The sequence below is a fragment of the Bufo gargarizans genome, chromosome 2 (assembly GCF_014858855.1).
Source record: "Bufo gargarizans isolate SCDJY-AF-19 chromosome 2, ASM1485885v1, whole genome shotgun sequence".
NCBI lineage: Eukaryota > Metazoa > Chordata > Amphibia > Anura > Bufonidae > Bufo > Bufo gargarizans.
Genome location: NC_058081.1, coordinates 542,172,402 through 542,193,362, shown reverse-complemented (window position 1 = coordinate 542,193,362; position 20,961 = coordinate 542,172,402). Strand labels below are relative to the sequence as shown.

The 20,961-nt window shown below is 42.0% G+C and overlaps 1 protein-coding gene across 1 annotated transcript in view; it reads right to left on the bottom strand.

Annotated features, from left to right (window-relative positions):
* The window catches only part of PRKCG (protein kinase C gamma), a 635,634-nt gene that overhangs the window by 203,652 nt on the left and 411,021 nt on the right, over positions 1-20,961 (bottom strand). Inside the window, exons 6-8 of the mRNA XM_044278076.1 lie at positions 18,832-18,988; positions 2,567-2,701; positions 1,929-2,019 (exon numbers count right to left, since the gene is read on the bottom strand). Coding sequence (XP_044134011.1) covers positions 1,929-2,019; positions 2,567-2,701; positions 18,832-18,988 — 383 coding nt within the window. The remainder of the gene's footprint in view (positions 1-1,928; positions 2,020-2,566; positions 2,702-18,831; positions 18,989-20,961) is intronic.

Genomic DNA, 20,961 nt, shown 5'->3' with positions numbered 1-20,961 from the left:
GAGGGCGACAGAGTTCTCACATTAGGTTGTATTAAAGTTGCAATTTACTCCCTGGCTGCTGCATAAAGCAGCATTAGCACTATTCTTGGTAGAATTTATGTTTTAGTTTATAAAGTACATAAATTATATATAAGCTGTAATTGTCACACGATGAACAGTATAAAATATGAAAATGAGATTTTATGGGATGGAAGCCTTTAATTATTTAAGATAGTAGATAATTTATGTTTCTAGAGAGTGTGTAATTTTACTGATATTTTCTCTTTTTTTTTTTTTCTTTCTTTCCCTTTAATCTCTATTTGAATAGCATCATTATGAGAATGTATGTAAATTGAATGAATAGTTTATGCTCCCAGTATATCAATATGAAGTACATTAGATATGTATTAGGCCCTTACAGTACAAAGATTCTGAATAAGATGAAATCAGAGGGAATAAAAGCTTCTATACTGAAAGACTGTGAGGAGCAGCATTGAGTTGACCATTTACATGCTGAATTTTATTCAGTATTTACTGCCCTATAATAAGTTGATTGAAATGTATTAGAAAAAAAAACGGTTCAAAGGAGCTCTGTTCCAAAAAAAGGCTTTAATAAAAAAGGTAAAACAATAAAATAAGAATAAAACTAGTCAAGAGTGAAGCGTTTCGGCGGCATGTGGCCTCCTTCACCAGACACATCAATGGGTCACACTTTGCCAGTTTTATACATTCGCTCTTTAACCTATTCATTAAAGTCTTTTTGTGGAACAGCGTCTTTTTTAACCCTTTTTTTCTGCTGCATTTCAATTAGTTTCACCTTTTATGCTCACTCATTATCTACAGAGTTGTGCCCTGTTCTGTTGCACAACTTAATCTGATGAGCCTACTACATCATTTACACTATACAGTGTCTTTTGGTTCTTTGTTCGCCACAATAAGTTTAAGATAGATAGGGTTTATCTTCAATAGTGATATGCGTATACAAAATAGAGATAAGCAAATCGATTCTAAAGCAATTAAATTTGTTGCAAATTTCAGCCAAAAATTGGATTCTAGCAGATACGAAAATTTTGTGATTCCTTTTGGATGAATAGCTCAAAATGGCATCCACCATTTGACAGATCAGAAGATAGTGAAGACGTCATCTTCCACTGTAAAGGGATCATTTTTGGACCATTTTTAAACAAATAAAAAAATCTGACAGTGCAGTGTTTTTTGTTTTTTTTTTACCTCCGGCCACCATCTGCTTACCCATAGTCATATATGTTGTCACTATCACTTTAACAATAAATAAGCTATTGGCAGTAAAGAGCTTAAAAGGTGTTGGGTACCGTCCTCATGAGTAATTGGGCCCTTTCGATTTGAGATAAATTCATTCTGACCCAAGTGTGAACCCAATTTGTGTGAATTGCTTTTCTCTACTGCTAACCTTTACAGAGTACAGACAGGTACAAGCAGTGGTAGATACATGTAGCATGCTGTCAGATACTCAATACAGTCACATGGACAATTTTTTCAGGAAGTCCCAAAGTTTTTCAATTCCCGAAGCCAATAAAATCAATTGTGTTATTACAAGTACAGACATAGCAGGCCGAATATATTATCTCAGCTATGCCCAAATATCTCAGCTATGCCCAAAAAAGAAACTGCTATTTAGATTGATTTATAAGTAACATTTAGAACTCCATATTCAGAACACAATTGTGGTCTAAATAGCTATAGAAAACATATAATATCCTATGGAATTATTTGATCTGTTTGGAAGGTACACCTTTGATGTGTTTGTCTTCATCATCTTCCTCTAAAAAGGATATTAAGATGAGAGGACCCCTACTCTACTATGTAAACCTCTGAGCCATGTACAAATAATACTTGAACCATGAAAAAAAAATAATCAGATAACACCACCTAAGCTATAACCCTAATGTGTGTACGGGCAAAGCCTGTACCTCAAACTTTTGTCGAAGTCCAAAGTCATCTGCGTCATCAGCTACAGGCACATTGTAATACTCGCCTTCTTCTTGATTCAATAGCTTGTACCTGAGAGAAACACGGGGCAGACAAACAACCAGGACCAAAGAAGGGGAACACAGGAAAAATGGCAGCATGAAAGAAACGGCAGAGTGATTGAATAGACCAGAAATCAGCAAGTAAAAATTGATCAAGCAAGTGAAACCACAGTAAAATGCATCAAAGGCATCACGTTATTGAATGAAGGTACAAGAAAAGATATTGAATAAAGCAAATTATGAAGTGTAAATGAAATTGAGTGGCAGAAATTATTGGGTCAGGGAGTAATTTACAGCAACACCAAGCAAACAAATATATAACAAAAAAGAGAAAGAAGGATAAGAAAAAAAGAAAGGAACATAAGGTAGGTATTGCCATGAAGTATATTGGTGTCTGATATTCCATATACAGGTATTTCTTATGCTTTGTCTTTTATATCGCAACAAAACAGGGTTGAATATCTTACATACAGTCATCACATTAACGGGCGAAGCCTCAAACGTGGAAAGACTCAATGTCTGCGCCACAATAAACATAAACATCAGGTACGAATGTGCAGTAGATTCAAAATAATTACCAGCCATCCACAGCATTCTTCATGATTTCTGAGACACCAAATGACATGGAACCCATGAAGTCATTGCGTGATGTGCGATCCCAGTCCCAGACTTCCACTGAGAGACGTCTATCTTCATCCCCTGACTTTAGGGCGCTTAGGAATTCAAGGGAAAATGATGTTTTGCATAAGCAGTAATAGTAAAAGTATTAGGAATAAGTCATGTTAATTTATACACACTTTATGTGTATTAGAGAATGTATATATTAAAGAGGCTCTCTCAGCATGCTTAACCACTTCAGCCCCGCTAGGTGAAACCCCCTTCATGACCAGAGCACTTTTTACACTTCGGCACTACACTCCTTTCACCGTTTATCGCTCGGTCATGCAACTTACCACCCAAATGAATTTTACCTCCTTTTCTTCTCACTAATGGAGCTTTCATTTGGTGGTATTTTATTGCTGCTGACATTTTTACTTTTTTTGTTATTAATCAAAATGTAACGATTTTTTTGCAAAAAAATGACATTTTTCACTTTCAGCTGTAAAATTTTGCAAAAAAAACGACATCCATATATAAATTTTTCACCAAATTTATTGTTCTACATGTCTTTGATAAAAAAAAATGTTTGGGCAAAAAAAAAATGGTTTGGGTAAAAGTTATAGCATTTACAAACTATGGTACAAAAATGTGAATTTCCGCTTTTTGAAACAGCTCTGACTTTCTGAGCACCTGTCATGATTCCTGAGGTTCTACAATGCCCAAACAGTAGAAAACCCCCACAAATGACCCCATTTCGGAAAGTAGACAACCTAAGGTATTCGCTGATGGGCATAGTGAGTTCATAGAACTTTTTATTTTTTGTCACAAGTTAGCGGAAAATGATGATGATTTTATTTTTTTTATTTTTTCTTACAAAGTCTCATATTCCACTAACTTGCGACAAAAAATAAAAAATTCTAGGAACTCACCATGCCCCTCACAGAATACCTTGGGGTGTCTTCTTTCCAAAATGGGGTCACTTGTGGGGTAGTTATACTGCCCTGGCAAGTTAGGGGCCCAAATGTGTGAGAAGAACTTTGCAATCAAAATGTGTAAAAAATGACCGGTGAAATCCAAAAGGTGCACTTTGGAATATGTGCCCCTTTGCCCACCTTGGCAGCAAAAAAGTGTGACACATCTGGTATCGCCGTACTCAGGAGAAGTTGGGGAATGTGTTTTGGGGTGTCATTTTACATATACCCATGCTGGGTGAGAAAAATATCTTGGTCAAATGCCAACTTTGTATAAAAAAATGGGAAAAGTTGTCTTTTGCCAAGATATTTCTCTCATCCAGCATGGGTATATGTAAAATGACACCCCAAAACACATTCCCCAACTTCTCCTGAGTACGGCGATACCACATGTGTGACACTTTTTTGCTGCCAAGGTGGGCAAAGGGGCACATATTCCAAAGTGCACCTTTCAGATTTTGCAGGCCATTTTTTACACATTTTGATTGCAAGGTACTTCTCACACATTTGGGCCCCTAAATTGCCAGGGCAGTATAACTACGCCACAAGTGACCCCATTTTGGAAAGAAGACACCCCAAGGTATTCCGTGAGGGGCATGGCGAGTTCCTAGAATTTTTTATTTTTTGTCACAAGTTAGCGGAAAATGATGATTTTTTTTTTTTTCTCTTTTTTCCTTACAAAGTCTCATATTCCACTAACTTGCAACAAAAAATAAAAAATTCTAGGAACTCGCCATGCCCCTCACGGAATACCTTGGGGTGTATTCTTTCCAAAATGGGGTCACTTGTGGCGTAGTTATACTGCCCTGGCAATTTAGGGGCCCAAATGTGTGAGAAGTAGTTTGCAATCAAAATCTGTAAAAAATGACCGGTGAAATCCGAAAGGTGCACTTTGGAATATGTGCCCCTTTGCCCACCTTGGCATCAAAAAAGTGTCACACATCTGGTATCGCCGTACTCAGGAGAAGTTGGGGAATGTGTTTTGGGGTGTCATTTTATATATACCCATGCTGGGTGAGAGAAATATCTTGGCAAAAGACAACTTTTCCCATTTTTTTTATACAAAGTTGGCATTTGACCAAGATATTTTTCTCACCCAGCATGGGTATATGTAAAATGACACCCCAAAACACATTGCCCAAATTCTCCTGAGTACGGCCATACCAGATGTGTCACACTTTTTTGCTGCCAAGGTGGGCAAAGGGGCACATATTCCAAAGTGCATCTTTCGGATTTTGCAGGGCATTTTTTACACATTTTGATTGCAAGTTCTTCTCACACATTTGGGCCCCTAAATTGCCAGGGCAGTATAACTACGCCACAAGTGACCCCATTTTGGAAAGAAGACACCCCAAGGTATTCCGTGAGGGGCATGGCGAGTTCCTAGAATTTTTTATTTTTTGTCGCAAGTTAGTGGAATATGAGACTTTGTAAGGAAAAAAGAAAAAAAAAGAAAAATCATCATTTTCCGCTAACTTGTGACAAAAAATAAAAAATTCTAGGAACTTGCCGTGCCCCTCACGGAATACCTTGGGGTGTCTTCTTTCCAAAATGGGGTCACTTGTGGCGTAGTTATACTGCCCTGGCAATTTAGGGGCCCAAATGTGTAAGAAGTACCTTGCAATCAAAATGTGTAAAAAATGGCCTGCGAAATCCGAAAGGTGCACTTTGGAATATGTGCCCCTTTGTCCACCTTGGCGGCAAAAAAGTGTCACACATGTGGTATCGCCGTACTCAGGAGAAGTTGGGCAATGTGTTTTGGGGAGTCATTTTACATATACCCATGCTGGGTGAGAGAAATATCTTGGCAAAAGACAACTTTTCCCATTTTTTTATACAAAGTTGGCATTTGACCAAGATATTTTTCTCACCCAGCATGGGTATATGTAAAATGACACCCCAAAACACATTCCCCAACTTCTCCTGAGTACGGCGATACCAGATGTGTCACACTTTTTTGCAGCCTAGATGCGCAAAGGGGCCCAAATTCCTTTTAGGAGGGCATTTTTAGACATTTGGATCCCAGACTTCTTCTCACACTTTCGGGCCCCTAAAAAGCCAGGGCAGTATAAATACCCCACATGTGACCCCACTTTGGAAAGAAGACACCCCAAGGTATTCAATGAGGGGCATGGCGAGTTCCTAGAATTTTTTATTTTTTTGCATAAGTTAGCGGATATTGATTTTTTTTTGTTTTTTTCTCACAAAGTCTCACTTTCCGCTAACTTAGGACAAAAATTTCAATCTTTCATGGACTCAATATGCCCCTCACGGAATACCTTGGGGTGTCTTCTTTCCGAAATGGGGTCACATGTGGGGTATTTATACTGCCCTGGCTTTTTAGGGGCCCTAAAGCGTGAGAAGAAGTCTGGAATATAAATGTCTAAAAATGTTTACGCATTTGGATTCCGTGAGGGGTATGGTGCGTCCATGTGAGATTTTATTTTTTGACACAAGTTAGTAGAATATGAGACTTTGTAAGAAAAAACAAAAACAAAAACAAACAAAAAATTTCCGCTAACTTGTGCCAAAAAAAATGTCTGAATGGAGCCTTACCGTGGGGGGGGGGATATATGACAGGGGGGTGATCAATGACAGGGGGGTGATCAATGACAGGGGGGTGATCACCCATATAGACTCCCTGATCACCCCCTGTCATTGATCACCCCCCTGTAAGGCTCCATTCAGACGTCCGTATAATTTTTACGGATCCATGGATCGGATCCGCAAAACACATGCGGACGTCTGAATGGAGCCTTACAGGGGGGTTATCAATGACAGGGGGTGATCAGGGTGATCACCCCCCTGTCACTGATCACCCCCCCTGTAAGGCTCCATTCAGACATCCGCATGATTTTTTACGGATCCATGGATACATGGATCGGATCCACAAAACACATGCGGACGTCTGAATGGAGCCTTACAGGGGGGTTATCAATGACAGGGGGTGATCAGGGTGATCACCCCCCTGTCACTGATCACCCCCCCTGTAAGGCTCCATTCAGACATCCGCATGATTTTTTACGGATCCATGGATACATGGATCGGATCCACAAAACACATGCGGACGTCTGAATGGAGTCTTACAGGGGGGTTATCAATGACAGGGGGTGATCAGGGTGATCAGGGTGATCACCCCCCTGTCAATGATCACCCCCCCTGTAAGGCTCCATTCAGACATCCGCATGATTTTTTACGGATCCATGGATACATGGATCGGATCCACAAAACACATGCGGACGTCTGAATGGAGCCTTACAGGGGGGTTATCAATGACAGGGGGTGATCAGGGTGATCAGGGTGATCACCCCCCTGTCACTGATCACCCCCCCTGTAAGGCTCCATTCAGACATCCGCATGATTTTTTACGGATCCATGGATACATGGATCGGATCCACAAAACACATGCGGACGTCTGAATGGAGCCTTACAGGGGGGTTATCAATGACAGGGGGTGATCAGGGTGATCACCCCCCTGTCACTGATCACCCCCCCTGTAAGGCTCCATTCAGACATCCGCATGATTTTTTACGGATCCATGGATACATGGATCGGATCCACAAAACACATGCGGACGTCTGAATGGAGCCTTACAGGGGGGTTATCAATGACAGGGGGTGATCAGGGTGATCACCCCCCTGTCACTGATCACCCCCCTGTAAGGCTCCATTCAGACATCCGCATGATTTTTTACGGATACATGGATACATGGATCGGATCCACAAAACACATGCGGACGTCTGAATGGAGCCTTACAGGGGGGCTATCAATGACAGGGGGTGATCAGGGTGATCACCCCCCTGTCACTGATCACCCCCCCTGTAAGGCTCCATTCAGACATCCGCATGATTTTTTACGGATCCATGGATACATGGATCGGATCCACAAAACACATGCGGACGTCTGAATGGAGCCTTACAGGGGGGTTATCAATGACAGGGGGTGATCAGGGTGATCACCCCCCTGTCAATGATCACCCCCCCTGTAAGGCTCCATTCAGACATCCGCATGATTTTTTACGGATCCATGGATACATGGATCGGATCCACAAAACACATGCGGACGTCTGAATGGAGCCTTACAGGGGGGTTATCAATGACAGGGGGTGATCACCCCCCTGTCACTGATCACCCCCCCTGTAAGGCTCCATTCAGACATCCGCATGATTTTTTACGGATCCATGGATACATGGATCGGATCCACAAAACACATGCGGACGTCTGAATGGAGCCTTACAGGGGGGTTATCAATGACAGGGGGTGATCAGGGTGATCACCCCCCTGTCACTGATCACCCCCCTGTAAGGCTCCATTCAGACATCCGCATGATTTTTTACGGATACATGGATACATGGATCGGATCCACAAAACACATGCGGACGTCTGAATGGAGCCTTACAGGGGGGCTATCAATGACAGGGGGTGATCAGGGTGATCACCCCCCTGTCACTGATCACCCCCCCTGTAAGGCTCCATTCAGACATCCGCATGATTTTTTACGGATCCATGGATACATGGATCGGATCCACAAAACACATGCGGACGTCTGAATGGAGCCTTACAGGGGGGTTATCAATGACAGGGGGTGATCAGGGTGATCAGGGTGATCACCCCCCTGTCAATGATCACCCCCCCTGTAAGGCTCCATTCAGACATCCGCATGATTTTTTACGGATCCATGGATACATGGATCGGATCCACAAAACACATGCGGACGTCTGAATGGAGCCTTACAGGGGGGTTATCAATGACAGGGGGTGATCAGGGTGATCACCCCCCTGTCACTGATCACCCCCCCTGTAAGGCTCCATTCAGACATCCGCATGATTTTTTACGGATCCATGGATACATGGATCGGATCCACAAAACACATGCGGACGTCTGAATGGAGCCTTACAGGGGGGTTATCAATGACAGGGGGTGATCAGGGTGATCAGGGTGATCACCCCCCTGTCACTGATCACCCCCCCTGTAAGGCTCCATTCAGACATCCGCATGATTTTTTACGGATCCATGGATACATGGATCGGATCCACAAAACACATGCGGACGTCTGAATGGAGCCTTACAGGGGGGTTATCAATGACAGGGGGTGATCAGGGTGATCACCCCCCTGTCACTGATCACCCCCCCTGTAAGGCTCCATTCAGACATCCGCATGATTTTTTACGGATCCATGGATACATGGATCGGATCCACAAAACACATGCGGACGTCTGAATGGAGCCTTACAGGGGGGTTATCAATGACAGGGGGTGATCAGGGTGATCACCCCCCTGTCACTGATCACCCCCCCTGTAAGGCTCCATTCAGACATCCGCATGATTTTTTACGGATCCATGGATACATGGATCGGATCCACAAAACACATGCGGACGTCTGAATGGAGCCTTACAGGGGGGTTATCAATGACAGGGGGTGATCAGGGTGATCACCCCCCTGTCACTGATCACCCCCCCTGTAAGGCTCCATTCAGACATCCGCATGATTTTTTACGGATCCATGGATACATGGATCGGATCCACAAAACACATGCGGACGTCTGAATGGAGCCTTACAGGGGGGTTATCAATGACAGGGGGTGATCAGGGTGATCACCCCCCTGTCACTGATCACCCCCCCTGTAAGGCTCCATTCAGACATCCGCATGATTTTTTACGGATCCATGGATACATGGATCGGATCCACAAAACACATGCGGACGTCTGAATGGAGCCTTACAGGGGGGTTATCAATGACAGGGGGTGATCAGGGTGATCACCCCCCTGTCACTGATCACCCCCCCTGTAAGGCTCCATTCAGACATCCGCATGATTTTTACGGATCCATGGATAGGATCCACAAAACACATGCGGACGTCTGAATGGAGCCTTACAGGGGGGTGATCAATGACAGGGGGGTGATCAGGGAGTGTATATGGGTGATCACCCGCCTGTCATTGATCACCCCCTGTAAGGCTCCATTCAGACGCCCGCATGTGTTTTGCGGATCCGATCCATGTATCCATGGATCCGTAAAAATCATGCGGACGTCTGAATGGAGCCTTACAGGGGGGTGATCAATGACAGGGGGGTGATCAATGACAGGGGGTGATCAGGGAGTGTATATGGGTGATAACCCGCCTGTCATTGATCACCCACCTGTAAGGCTCCATTCAGACGTCCGTATGCTTTTTGCGGATCCGATCCATGTATCCGTGGATCCGTAAAAATCATACGGACGTCTGAACGGAGCCTGACAGGGGGGTGATCAATGACAGGGCGGTGATCAATGACAGGGGGGTGATCAGGGAGTTTATATGGGGTGATCATGGGTGATCAGGGGTTTATAAGGGGTTAATAAGTGACGGGGGGGGTGTAGTGTAGTGTAGTGTTTGGTGCGACTTTACTGACCTACCTGTGTCCTCTGGTGGTCGATCCTAACAAAAGGGACCACCAGAGGACCAGGTAGGAGGTATATTAGACGCTGTTATGAAAACAGCGTCTAATATACCTGTTAGGGGTTAAAAAATTCGGATCTCCAGCCTGCCAGCGAGCGATCGCCGCTGGCAGGCTGGAGATCCACTCGCTTACCTTCCGTTCCTGTGAGCGCGCGCGCCTGTGTGCGCGCGTTCAGAGGAAATCTCGGCTCTCGCGGGAGGACGCGTATATGCGTCCACCCAGAAGAGCAGGACCGCCGGCAGGACGCAATCCTGCGTACGGCGGTCCTGAGGTGGTTAAAGGGCTTCTGTCACCCCCCATTGTGCAATTTTTATTAGCCGACATTAGCTATTTGCTAATGTCAGCTGAGTGCAATCATACATGTCCTACCTTTGTCTGTGGCTTATTTCTTGTAAAAATCATACTTTTATCATATGCAAATTTCTTCACTACCAGCAAGTTGGGTGTGTACTTGCTGGTAGCCGCCGCATCTCCGCTTCTAGACACACCCCCATCTCATCTTGATAGACAGGGCCAGCAAGCGCTCTCCTCCTCCCGCTGGCCCTGTCTGCTGATGAATTCCCACGCCTGCGCTGTAACGTTCCTCGATCAGCGCAGGTGTAGTGAGTGAAGGACGTGCTCTTGCCAGCTCCTTCCCCAGTGCGCCTGCGCCGATTACGTTTAACTACACCCGGAAGAGAAGACTGCCAATTATCGCTGATGCCGGCAGTCTTCTCTTCCGGGTGTAGTGTGACTTAATCAGCGCAGGCGCACTGAGGAAGGAGCTGGCAAGCGAGCGTCCTTCACTCAGTACGCCTGCACCGATCGAGGAATGTTACAGTGCAGGAATTCATCACCAGACAGGGCCAGCGGGAGGAGGAGAGTGCTCGCTGGCCCTGTCTATCAAGATGAGATGGGGGTGTGTCTAGAAGCGGCAGATGCGGCGGCTCCCAGCAAGTCCACACCCAACTTGCTAATAGTGAAGACATTTGCATATGATAAAAGTATGATTTTTACAAGAAATAAGCCACAGACAAAAGTAGGACATGTATGATTGCACTCAGCTGACATTAGCAAATAGCTAATGTCGGCTAATGACAATTGCTCAATGGGGGGTGATAGAAGCCCTTTAATCCTATTAAACCAGGCAGACTGGCTGGTAGGGTTGAGCATGCTGATTAAAGCATTACCTTTTTTTGTCTGTATGTTATACAGCTGCAGAGATATCTGCGTTTTTATTCATATGCAAATATAAACATTGGATCGCTAGGGGGTGGGGTTGATTTTTTAGAGCACCACTTTTGTAACATCCCTGTGCTCTGCATCCCCCCCTATCCCGTGGATTGAAAGGGCTAGACATCAGCATGTTCGGCATCCCACTACGTGACCGTGGGCATCGCAAACTTGTTTTTATTATGTTTTAATGTCTTATATTATGCCTGTATGCTGTACTTCATCTCATGTCCACGTGTCTTCATCTTCTTCCACGTGTAAGATCCTTTACACAGGCCTAGTCAGGATGCAATATACTTGTTTCTCCACAAGATGGGGCAGTGTCTCAGTGTATAAATAGCTTAGCTCAGGCACAGGTTAGGCAGTTCAGAGTTCAGTCTAGTTCCAGTTCAGTGCCATTCTGGACAAGTTTAGTCAGTATGAAGCCATGAAGTAGCTGCTTGCTGGAGGGAGGCCTCCTGCCTCTCTGCTCTCTCCCTGTTGGCTCCACAGCCCAGGTTTAAAGATTCCACCCAGAGGTCAGAAGTCCACTTCTACATCACACTCTTCCGGGGAGACCAGTGTCCAGCTACTAAAGCAAGTATTCAAGGGGATTCTTACATATATTTCAAGTCAAAGGCTAGCACACGGCCATATTTAAGGGCTTCCCAGGCACCTTTGCAAGCAGGTGTAGGACACAACTTCTGGCATCAACACCTCCAGTTAAACCCTGAGGACAGATAGGCCATCTGTCAGAATACACTGGAAAATAGAGGTTCAAGGACTCAGAAAACCACCTTCAAGTCAGGTTAGAATCAGGTGAGAGTTTTTACCAGCCAAAGACTTTATCTACTTCAAAGCCTAGTCTGAAGCAGTAGCTTTCATATATATTTAGGACTAAGAGCCTGTTTTCTTCTGAGGACTTACATTTCCCTACCCCTGTATGCATGAGACTGTACTTTATGCTGAGATGTACAAAGGACTGTTTTATAAATTGGATGGAATTGTTACCAGGAGCAAAACATTCAGTAAAAGTTTTAAGTTGAATTACACCATCCTTGTCTCAGTCTTCAGTTCCTCAGTTAACACTACAGTAAATGGTTGTACCACCACAAAAGGTACTGGCGTCACGACTACAAGGACCTTGCCATAGGCACATTAATACAGACCATCAAGGGCACCTCAAACCACCATCTGGCCAATGTCTCTTACACCAGAGTGTGCACGAGAGAATTCTTGTGCCGTTCTCCTCTTCACTTATGCGAGCCTGCCCAGAGACGACATTACCGCGAGTACCCAGAACTGTATTTACCTCAGTCCACCTATTGCTCACACCGTGACCTCACGTGTAATTCCCCTGTTTGGTCTGGCATACTGCATAATTAAAATTGGCGTCACGAATAGGATTTTATATTCCTCTGCGCCTAATTGATAACTGGATTTGTGACTCGCTGCATTTGTATACCGCCATAATAAAATTGGCGCTGTGAACAGGATTTCTGATAAATTCCTATGTGCCTTTAATGAACTGTGCGAACAGCACTTGCAAAACCCTGCATCATTATAGACTGCCTATTGTGAATGAGCCCCAGCTGTTTACTGTTTTTATTGGGCAAAAGACTGTTCAGATTGCTTAGAGACCGTCTGCATGTATTGCGCTATCCTTCTACTACAAAACCGTATTGTTAAAACTGCAAAATTGTGGATTTTTCAAGAGTCAGTAGCTTTGCTTGCTGTATTTGAATGGACTGTTTTACACCTAAAATGGCCACCTGAAGGACTTGTAATTGTTTGCTGCGCCATCACAGAGCAGCTTGGCGGTAAAAACGAAGTCACACCCCCCCAGAAAATATTGGCGCCACTGTGTTGGAAAGCAGGAATCGTATCTCTGCTGCGCCATAACCTAATCTGCATGGACAATATACTCGCCGCCTCCACTATGCTGGAGTATCTAGGGGGCATGCACGAGACAAGGAGGAGTCTGACTTTTAACTGACTGGAAGCGACTGTCTGACCGATCATGTCAGCGAGTATTGAAAGCCACCATTCTCAATATGATAAGGTTATAGCCTGGAGGTGTATGTAGATGTCTCTGGTTCAAATACTAGTAGATATTTTTGTTCTTACTATTTTTCTATCTTATTTAATTCATTTATAAACTATGAGGGTCATTTATTAAGACCGGCGTTTTAGATTCCAGTCTTAACCCCTTCAGGGCCCTGCAATTTTTCACATTAAGAACCATGTCATTTTTTGCAAATCTGACATGTGTCACTTTATGTTGTGATAACTTTTAAACGCTTTTACTTATCCAAGCCATTCTGAGATAGTTTTCTTGTCACATATTGTACTTCATGACAGTAATAAATTTGAGTCAAAATTGTTTATTTTTATTTATAAAAAATTTGACAAATTTACCAAAAATTTGGAAAAATTCACAATTTTCTAAATGTCAATTTCTCTGCTTTTAAAACAGATAGTGATACCTCATAAAATAGTTATTACTTTACATTTCCCATATGTCTACTTAACTACGTGTTAGGATAATTTTGTCAATTACATTTTCTTTTTTTGGAATGTTATAAGGCTTAGCAGTTTAGAAGCAAATCTTAAACTTTTTAAGAAAATTTCCAAAACCCAATTTTTAAGGACCAGTTCAAGTCTGAAGTCATTTTGTGGTGCTTACATAATAGAAACCACCCATAAATGGCCTGAGGTATTTAAAAACCACCCTTCAAGGTATTCAAAACTGATTTACAAACTTTGTTAACCATTTAGGTGTTCCACAAGAATTAAAGGAAAATGTAGATGAAATTTCCAAATTAAGCTTTTTGGCAGAATTTCTATTTTAATCCATTTTTTTTCCAGTAACAAAGAAAAGGGTTAACAGTCAAACAAAACTTAATATTTACCTGATTCTGAAGTTTACACAAACACCCAATATGTGGTCATAAACTGCTGTACGGGCACACGACTTGGCACAGAAGGAAAAGAACATCATATGTTTTTTGGAGGGCAGATTTCATTGGGATAATTTTAAGTTTCCATGTCATATTTGAAAGACCCCCTGATGCACCCCTAAGAGTAGAAACTCAAAAAATGTGACCTCATTTTGGAAACTACAGAATAAGTTTTGTTGGTACTATTTTAGGGTACATTTGATTTTTGGTTGCTCTATATTACACTTTTTATGAGGCAAGGTGACAAAAAATAGCTGTTTTGGCACCGTTTTTATTTTTTTATTTACAATGTTCATATGACAGGTTAGATCATGTGCTATTTTTTTAGAGCAGGTTGTTACGGATGCGACAATACAAAATATGACTAATTTGTTTGGTTGTTTGATTTAGTTTTACATAATAAAGCATTTTTGAAAAAAATGATTTTTTTTAGTATCTTCATATTCTGAAAGCCATAGTCTTATATAGGGGCTCATTTTTTTTCGGTTTGAGATGATGGTTTGTTTTGTACTATTTTGGGGTGCATATGACTTTTTGATGGCTTGGTATTACATTTTTTGTGATGTGACTTTGTGATTTTTTAAATATTTTTTTTACGGTGTTCATCTGAGGAGTTAGATCATGTGATATTTTAATAGACTGGGTTGTTATGGACACGGCTATACCTAATATGTCAACTTTTTTTATTTTTGTCACTTTTAACACAATAAAAGCATTTATGAAACAAAAAAATCATGTTTTAGTGTCTCCATATTCTGAGAGCCATAGTTTTCTTTTATTTTTTGGGCCGGCGATCGTCTTATGTAGGGTCTCATTTCTTGTGGGATTAGATGACGGCTCAATGGGTCCTATTTTGGGGTACGTATTACTTTTTGATTGCTTTGTATTATATTTTTTGTGCTGTAAGGTGATAAATAAAAGCATTTTTTACACCGTTTTTTTTTTTTTTTTATGGTGTTCACCTGATGGGTGAGGTCATGTGATATTTTGGTTTTTAAGGACAAGACAATATCTAATATGTGTACTTTTTACCACTTTTAACAGAACAAAAGCATTTTTGAAATAAATAAATCATGTTTCAGTGTCGCCATAGTTTTATTTTATTTTTTTGTCCGATCATTTTATGTGGGGGCTTTTTTGTGTGATGAGGTGACGGTTTGATTGGTCCTATTTTGGGGGCCATACGCTTTTTTGATAGCTTGGTGTTGCACATTTTGTGATTTAAGTTGACAAAAAATGGCTGTTTTAGCACAGTTTTTATTTTATTTTTTCTACAGCGTTCAGGTGAGGGGGTGGATCATGTGATATTTTCTAGGGTCGTTACTGACGCGGAAACACTCAATATGTCTGTTTTTCTTTTTTTTTTTACAATTTTATGTGTTTTATTTTGGGAAAGGGGCATTTTTTTTACTTGGATTTTGATTTTCATTTTTTTGTACCACCCTGGGACTTGAATTTATGGGCTCTGATCCTCTCGGCAATGCATTACAAATAAACCTGTATTGTAATGCATTGGCTGTCAGCCTAAGGGCTGGATCTCACAGGCTTCCATAGAAGGCAAGCCACGAAGCCTATGGAAGGCATTGGGCTGCCTTCTCTGCCATTGGGTCCCCACCATTTCAGCACAGGGACCCGATGGGGATGCGGAGGGCACCAGTACTCTCTGCGAAACCCTCTGCATGCCGCAGTCAGCTATGACCACAGCATACAAGGGGTTAATACGTTGGCATCAGTGTTTTCACTGATGTTGACGTATAAAGTAGGGGCCGGGCTGTCAGTGACTGCACTGGTCCTTAAGTCACGACCACCAGCACCACACATGTACAGCAGAGGTCCTTAAAGGGTTAATAACCCCAATAGCTGGTGGTGGATCTGTCAAAGTTATGAAAAGTCTCTACATAACTTTGGCATATCCAGCACAATTCTAAATGTAAGCCAGCTTCCTTGTTTATTGTGCCTGTGAATAAACCAGTTATATGTAGTTCTAAGCATAGAAAACCTCTCTTATGAACATTGTAAGGTTATAGTAAGTAGTGTATGTAATATATACATGCTAGGACACAGCTCTGCACTCAGCATGCTGATGTCTAACCCTGTCAATCAAGGGTACGGAGGAGCACTGGGGTATTTCAAAAGCAGTGCTTCAAAGATTCAGTCCCATCCCCTGGTGCTCCAATGTGCTCATTGCATATGACTAAAACACAGATATCTCTGCAGCTTTTTAAGATATAGACAAAAGAAAGGTATTGTTTTAATCGCCATGATCAATCCTACCAAACAGTATTCCTGCTTTAATAGGGTTGATCATGCTGACAGAGGCTCCTCAAATGATGACTAACCTTTCACTCAACTTTGCATAAATCAATATTACAAGCAGCCGCGATAAACCCAGCTAATTTACTTTGCAAAATGCAAGGCTATGGATAGGGGAGGGGAGCAGTGAAAAGGAGCTAAGGAGAGATACACAGACAAGCAGGACTGCATAGTTACATAGGAATATTATGGCTCAGGTCAGTACTTCTCTGCAACGCCCTCATTTATCCTGGGGCTTGTCCTTAGTGACTGTGAGACAATTAGGAAGGGAATTTCCCTCTACTTTCTGTGTGTGCAGTGGATGGCAGCTAGTCTCCACCCACCATGCCTTAGAGAACTGCAAACAAGAGGAAAACTGCTAAAAATTTACAGTTACATAATGACCAGAAATAGTGTTATTCACTATGTAAAGACACTGTACTACTGATTAATACAAAGTATGTTCAAAGCTCATTGATGCTTTAACTTTCTTGCTATCAAAATATCTCTTATGTTATTAATTATTTTGACAGACCATCAAAAAACGTTCTAACGTACATTTATTAAAATTCTGTGCTCGGCTGTTTTTAAAGCAGCTGTGGCACCAGGGAGGACCAGCGGTCTGTGGAATTCCATTCTGGATATATGCATGTGTCCCAGTGGTGGGAACAACATCTCTCAGACATACAGTCATGTGAAAAAATTAGGACACCCTTTGAAAGCATGTGGTTTTTAGTAACATTTTTAATAAAAGGTTATTTCATCTCCGTTTCAACAATACAGAGAGATTAAAGTAATCCAACTAAACAAAGAAAACTGAAGAAAAGTCTTTTCAAGATCTTCTGTAAATGTCATTCTACAAAAATGCCTATTCTAACTGAGGAAAAAGATAGGACACCCTTGCCCCTAATAGCGAGTGTTACCTCCTTTGGCTGAAATAACTGCAGTGAGACGGTTCTTGTAGCCATCTACCAGTCTTCGACATCGGTCTGAGGAAATTTTACCCCACTCCTCAATGCAGAACTTTTTCAGCTGTGAGATGTTTGAGGGGTTTCTTGCACGTACAGCCCTTTTCAAGTCACCCCACAGCATCTCAATGGGATTCAAATCTGGACTTTGACTTGGCCATTCCAGGACTCTCCATTTCTTCTTTTTCAGCCAATCTTTGGTTGATTTACTAGTATGTTTTGGGTCATTGTCATGTTGCATGGTTCAGTTCCGCTTCAGCTTTAATTTTCTAACTGATGGTCTCACATGTTCTTCAAGCACCTTCTGATACACAGTAGAATTCATCGTGGATTCTATGATGGTGAGCTGACCAGGTCCTGCTGCAGCAAAGCAGCCCCAAACCATGACACTTCCACCTCCATGCTTCACAGTTGGTATGAGGTTCTTTTCTTGGAATGCTGTGTTTGGTTTACGCCAAACATGTCCTCTGCTGTTGTGTCCAAATAATTCAATTTTGGACTCATCTGTCCAAAGAACATTATTCCAGAAGTCCTGGTCTTTGTCAACTTTATCTCTGGCAAATGTCAGTCTGGCCTCGATGTTTCTCTTGGAAAGCAAAGGTTTCCTCCTTGCACACCTCCCATGCAAGTTAAACTTGTACAGTCTCTTTCTGATTGTAGAGGCATGTACTTCTACATCAACAGTAGCCAGAGCCTGCTGTAGTTCTCGAGATGACACTTTAGGGTTTTTGGAGACCTCTTTTAGCATCTTGCGGTCTGCTCTTGGGGTGAACTTGCTGGGGCGACCAGTCCTGGGCATGTTGGCAGTTGTTTTGAAAGCCCTCCACTTGTAGACTATCTTCCGGACAGTGGAATGGCTGATTTCAAAATCTTTTGAGATCTTTTTAAATCCCTTCCCAGACTCATAGGCTGCTACAATCTTTTTTCTGAAGTCCTCTGACAGCTCTTTTGCTCTCACCATGGTGCTCACTCTCACTTCAACAGTCAGGAGCACACCAAACTAAATGTCTGAGGTTTAAATAGGGCAAGCCTCATTCAACATGCAGAGTAACGATCTACTAATTATGTGCACCTGGTGTGATATACCTGTGTGAGATCTGAGCCAATTTAAGAGGGAATACATGTGAGGGTGTCCTATCTTTTTCCTCAGTTAGAATAGGCATTTTTGTAGAATGACATTTACAGAAGATCTTGAAAAGACTTTTCTTCAGTTTTCTTTGTTTAGTTGGATTACTTTAATCTCTCTGTATTGTTGAAACGGAGATGAAATAACCTTTTATTAAAAATGTTACAAAAAACCACATGCTTTCAAAGGGTGTCCTAATTTTTTCACATGACTGTATATGCCATGTTGTGTGTTAATATATGACTAAAGAAAATGTTCTGCACACATCAATAAATGTAAAGAATATGTCTACTTACAAAATAAAGGATTCGTTCCACAATGGGTTAAGAGTAGATTTGACAGTCCTGGTTTTCTGTTTGGTCAAGTTCTTTGGGTCAGGTATGAGCTTCAGCTTCACATAAGGATCGGACAAGCCATTAGGATCCATAGGGATAAGATTTCGAGCCTCTCCAACTGAAAACGAAAAATAAAGTAACTCAAAGTAAAACAGAAAGATATGACTGTTACTAGACTTGACACAACTCTAAGAATTACTGCTAAAAGCACTAAAAATGTAGTGGATACATTTTTCAAACCAGAACATGGATCTAAATACTTTTGTAATTGCATGTCATTAAAAATGTAGTATAGTCACTAAGCTAATCAACAAAATGTATCTGTATATATATAAAATTTGTCAGGGGAATGAATATTATGGGCAGCACTGTACATAAAAAAATATGAGTCTGACCCTGCCTTGCCCCATAAAACCATCAACACCAAAGGCACCTCAACCACCATCAGGAAGGAGGATCCCAAGAATCAGAGTGAGTCCTGAAAGGAAGAACCGATGCACCTTTCCCATCACTGCACAAGCCCATAGTACAACTACTACACCCATCCAGCCACATCATGAACTTATGCACTTCCCACAGCACACTGCAATTCTACATATCTGATTTCTGTACAGAAACACTGCAGCATTTACAGTAGCAGCAAAGTAGATGCGATTTTAAAAAACTCACCTACACACTGCAGGAAATTTCCACAGCAAACCTGCACATACAGTAACTTGACATGTGGTTCTAATTTCTACAGTGTATTTCACACTTTGAAATGCAGAGAGTGAAACCTATTGCAAAACGAGGGACTGCGGTGTGATCTCTTGTCCAGTAGATGGTGCTAGAACACAGGGGAAGGGCTGTGGATGAGAAGCAGGACGTCTGGGAAGTGGAGGCAGGCAAGAGAAGGAGTGTTAGGGCATTAGGAGGAGTGTGGTGTGGTGCTCCTGATGGAGAATAAGGCCTGTGAGGTTTGCAAAGTAAGAAGTAAAAAGGAATCGCTAAGTGCCCCAAAGCAAAGGACTGTGATAGAGAGACAACATGCAGATGAGATCTTAGAACACGTGTGGACGGAGAGGGAGCCTCTCGGCCTGCAGACACACCACTGAAGAGAGACTGTCACCGCCTGGTAGTCCTTATGCAGCATCACTGACTGAAAAACTATACCTTATTATTGTCATTAGGTTCATACGTTTGCTTGTCGGCTCTTAACTAAAGACTTTAGTAAAGTTTGGTGAAAGCCAGTGGAGTTGTGTTTGTCGTCGCAATATTAGAAACCCACATTACTCTCACAATGAATTCTGTCACAAAATCTGAACCATCTCATGTGGGTTTTGCTCCCGAATCCTGGCAGATACTGTTGATGCCATATTATGATAGATATGCTGTGGACGGAGTTTCCACAGTGGACCCGCCATTTTTGGCCATACCCTTACAATTTTATTTAAAAACAGCAAAGAAAAGAAATATGTCTAGTTTTATTAATTCTGTTTTGACCTTCAGATTATACTGCGTATCTCACAGTCTTGTCCCTCCTGTACAATTTAAAGATCACTGAAAATCATTTTAAAATGTTAATGTGCAATGCATTTTACTGTGAATAAAAGCACTCCGATGCACATGAGATTAATTTATGGCGGCAATCAAGCTTGGAACTGACTTGGTGGAAAATGAAAAATAAAAGCTTTCTACAAATCCCTTCCTACTTACATCTTAAAGCTGCCTACTACTTTAAAAGAGCTCTCCAGGAGTAAGCAAATAAAGCTCATGTACTGTACTGCACAACATATGAAAAGTGACAAATGAGATAAAATCCTCTGTTGTAATAGGGGCATTCTCATCAGGACATTTATGGCCAATAATTGCCATAAATATCCGATAGGTGTGGGTGCAGCGTCCCACTCAGGAACACGTGGGAACTGCAAAATAGCTTTAAAACTGCATTTTTATATTGTCTGTTATTTTCCACTGCAATACCTGTGGTATCCATGTTGATAGGCTGGGCTGGTGTAATTTATACATCCCACCACTAGATGGGGATAAAACTTAGGTTCTATATATACCTAGTTCAGGCCTAGTTAGTTGAAGAGAGAGTCAGTGTGTGAA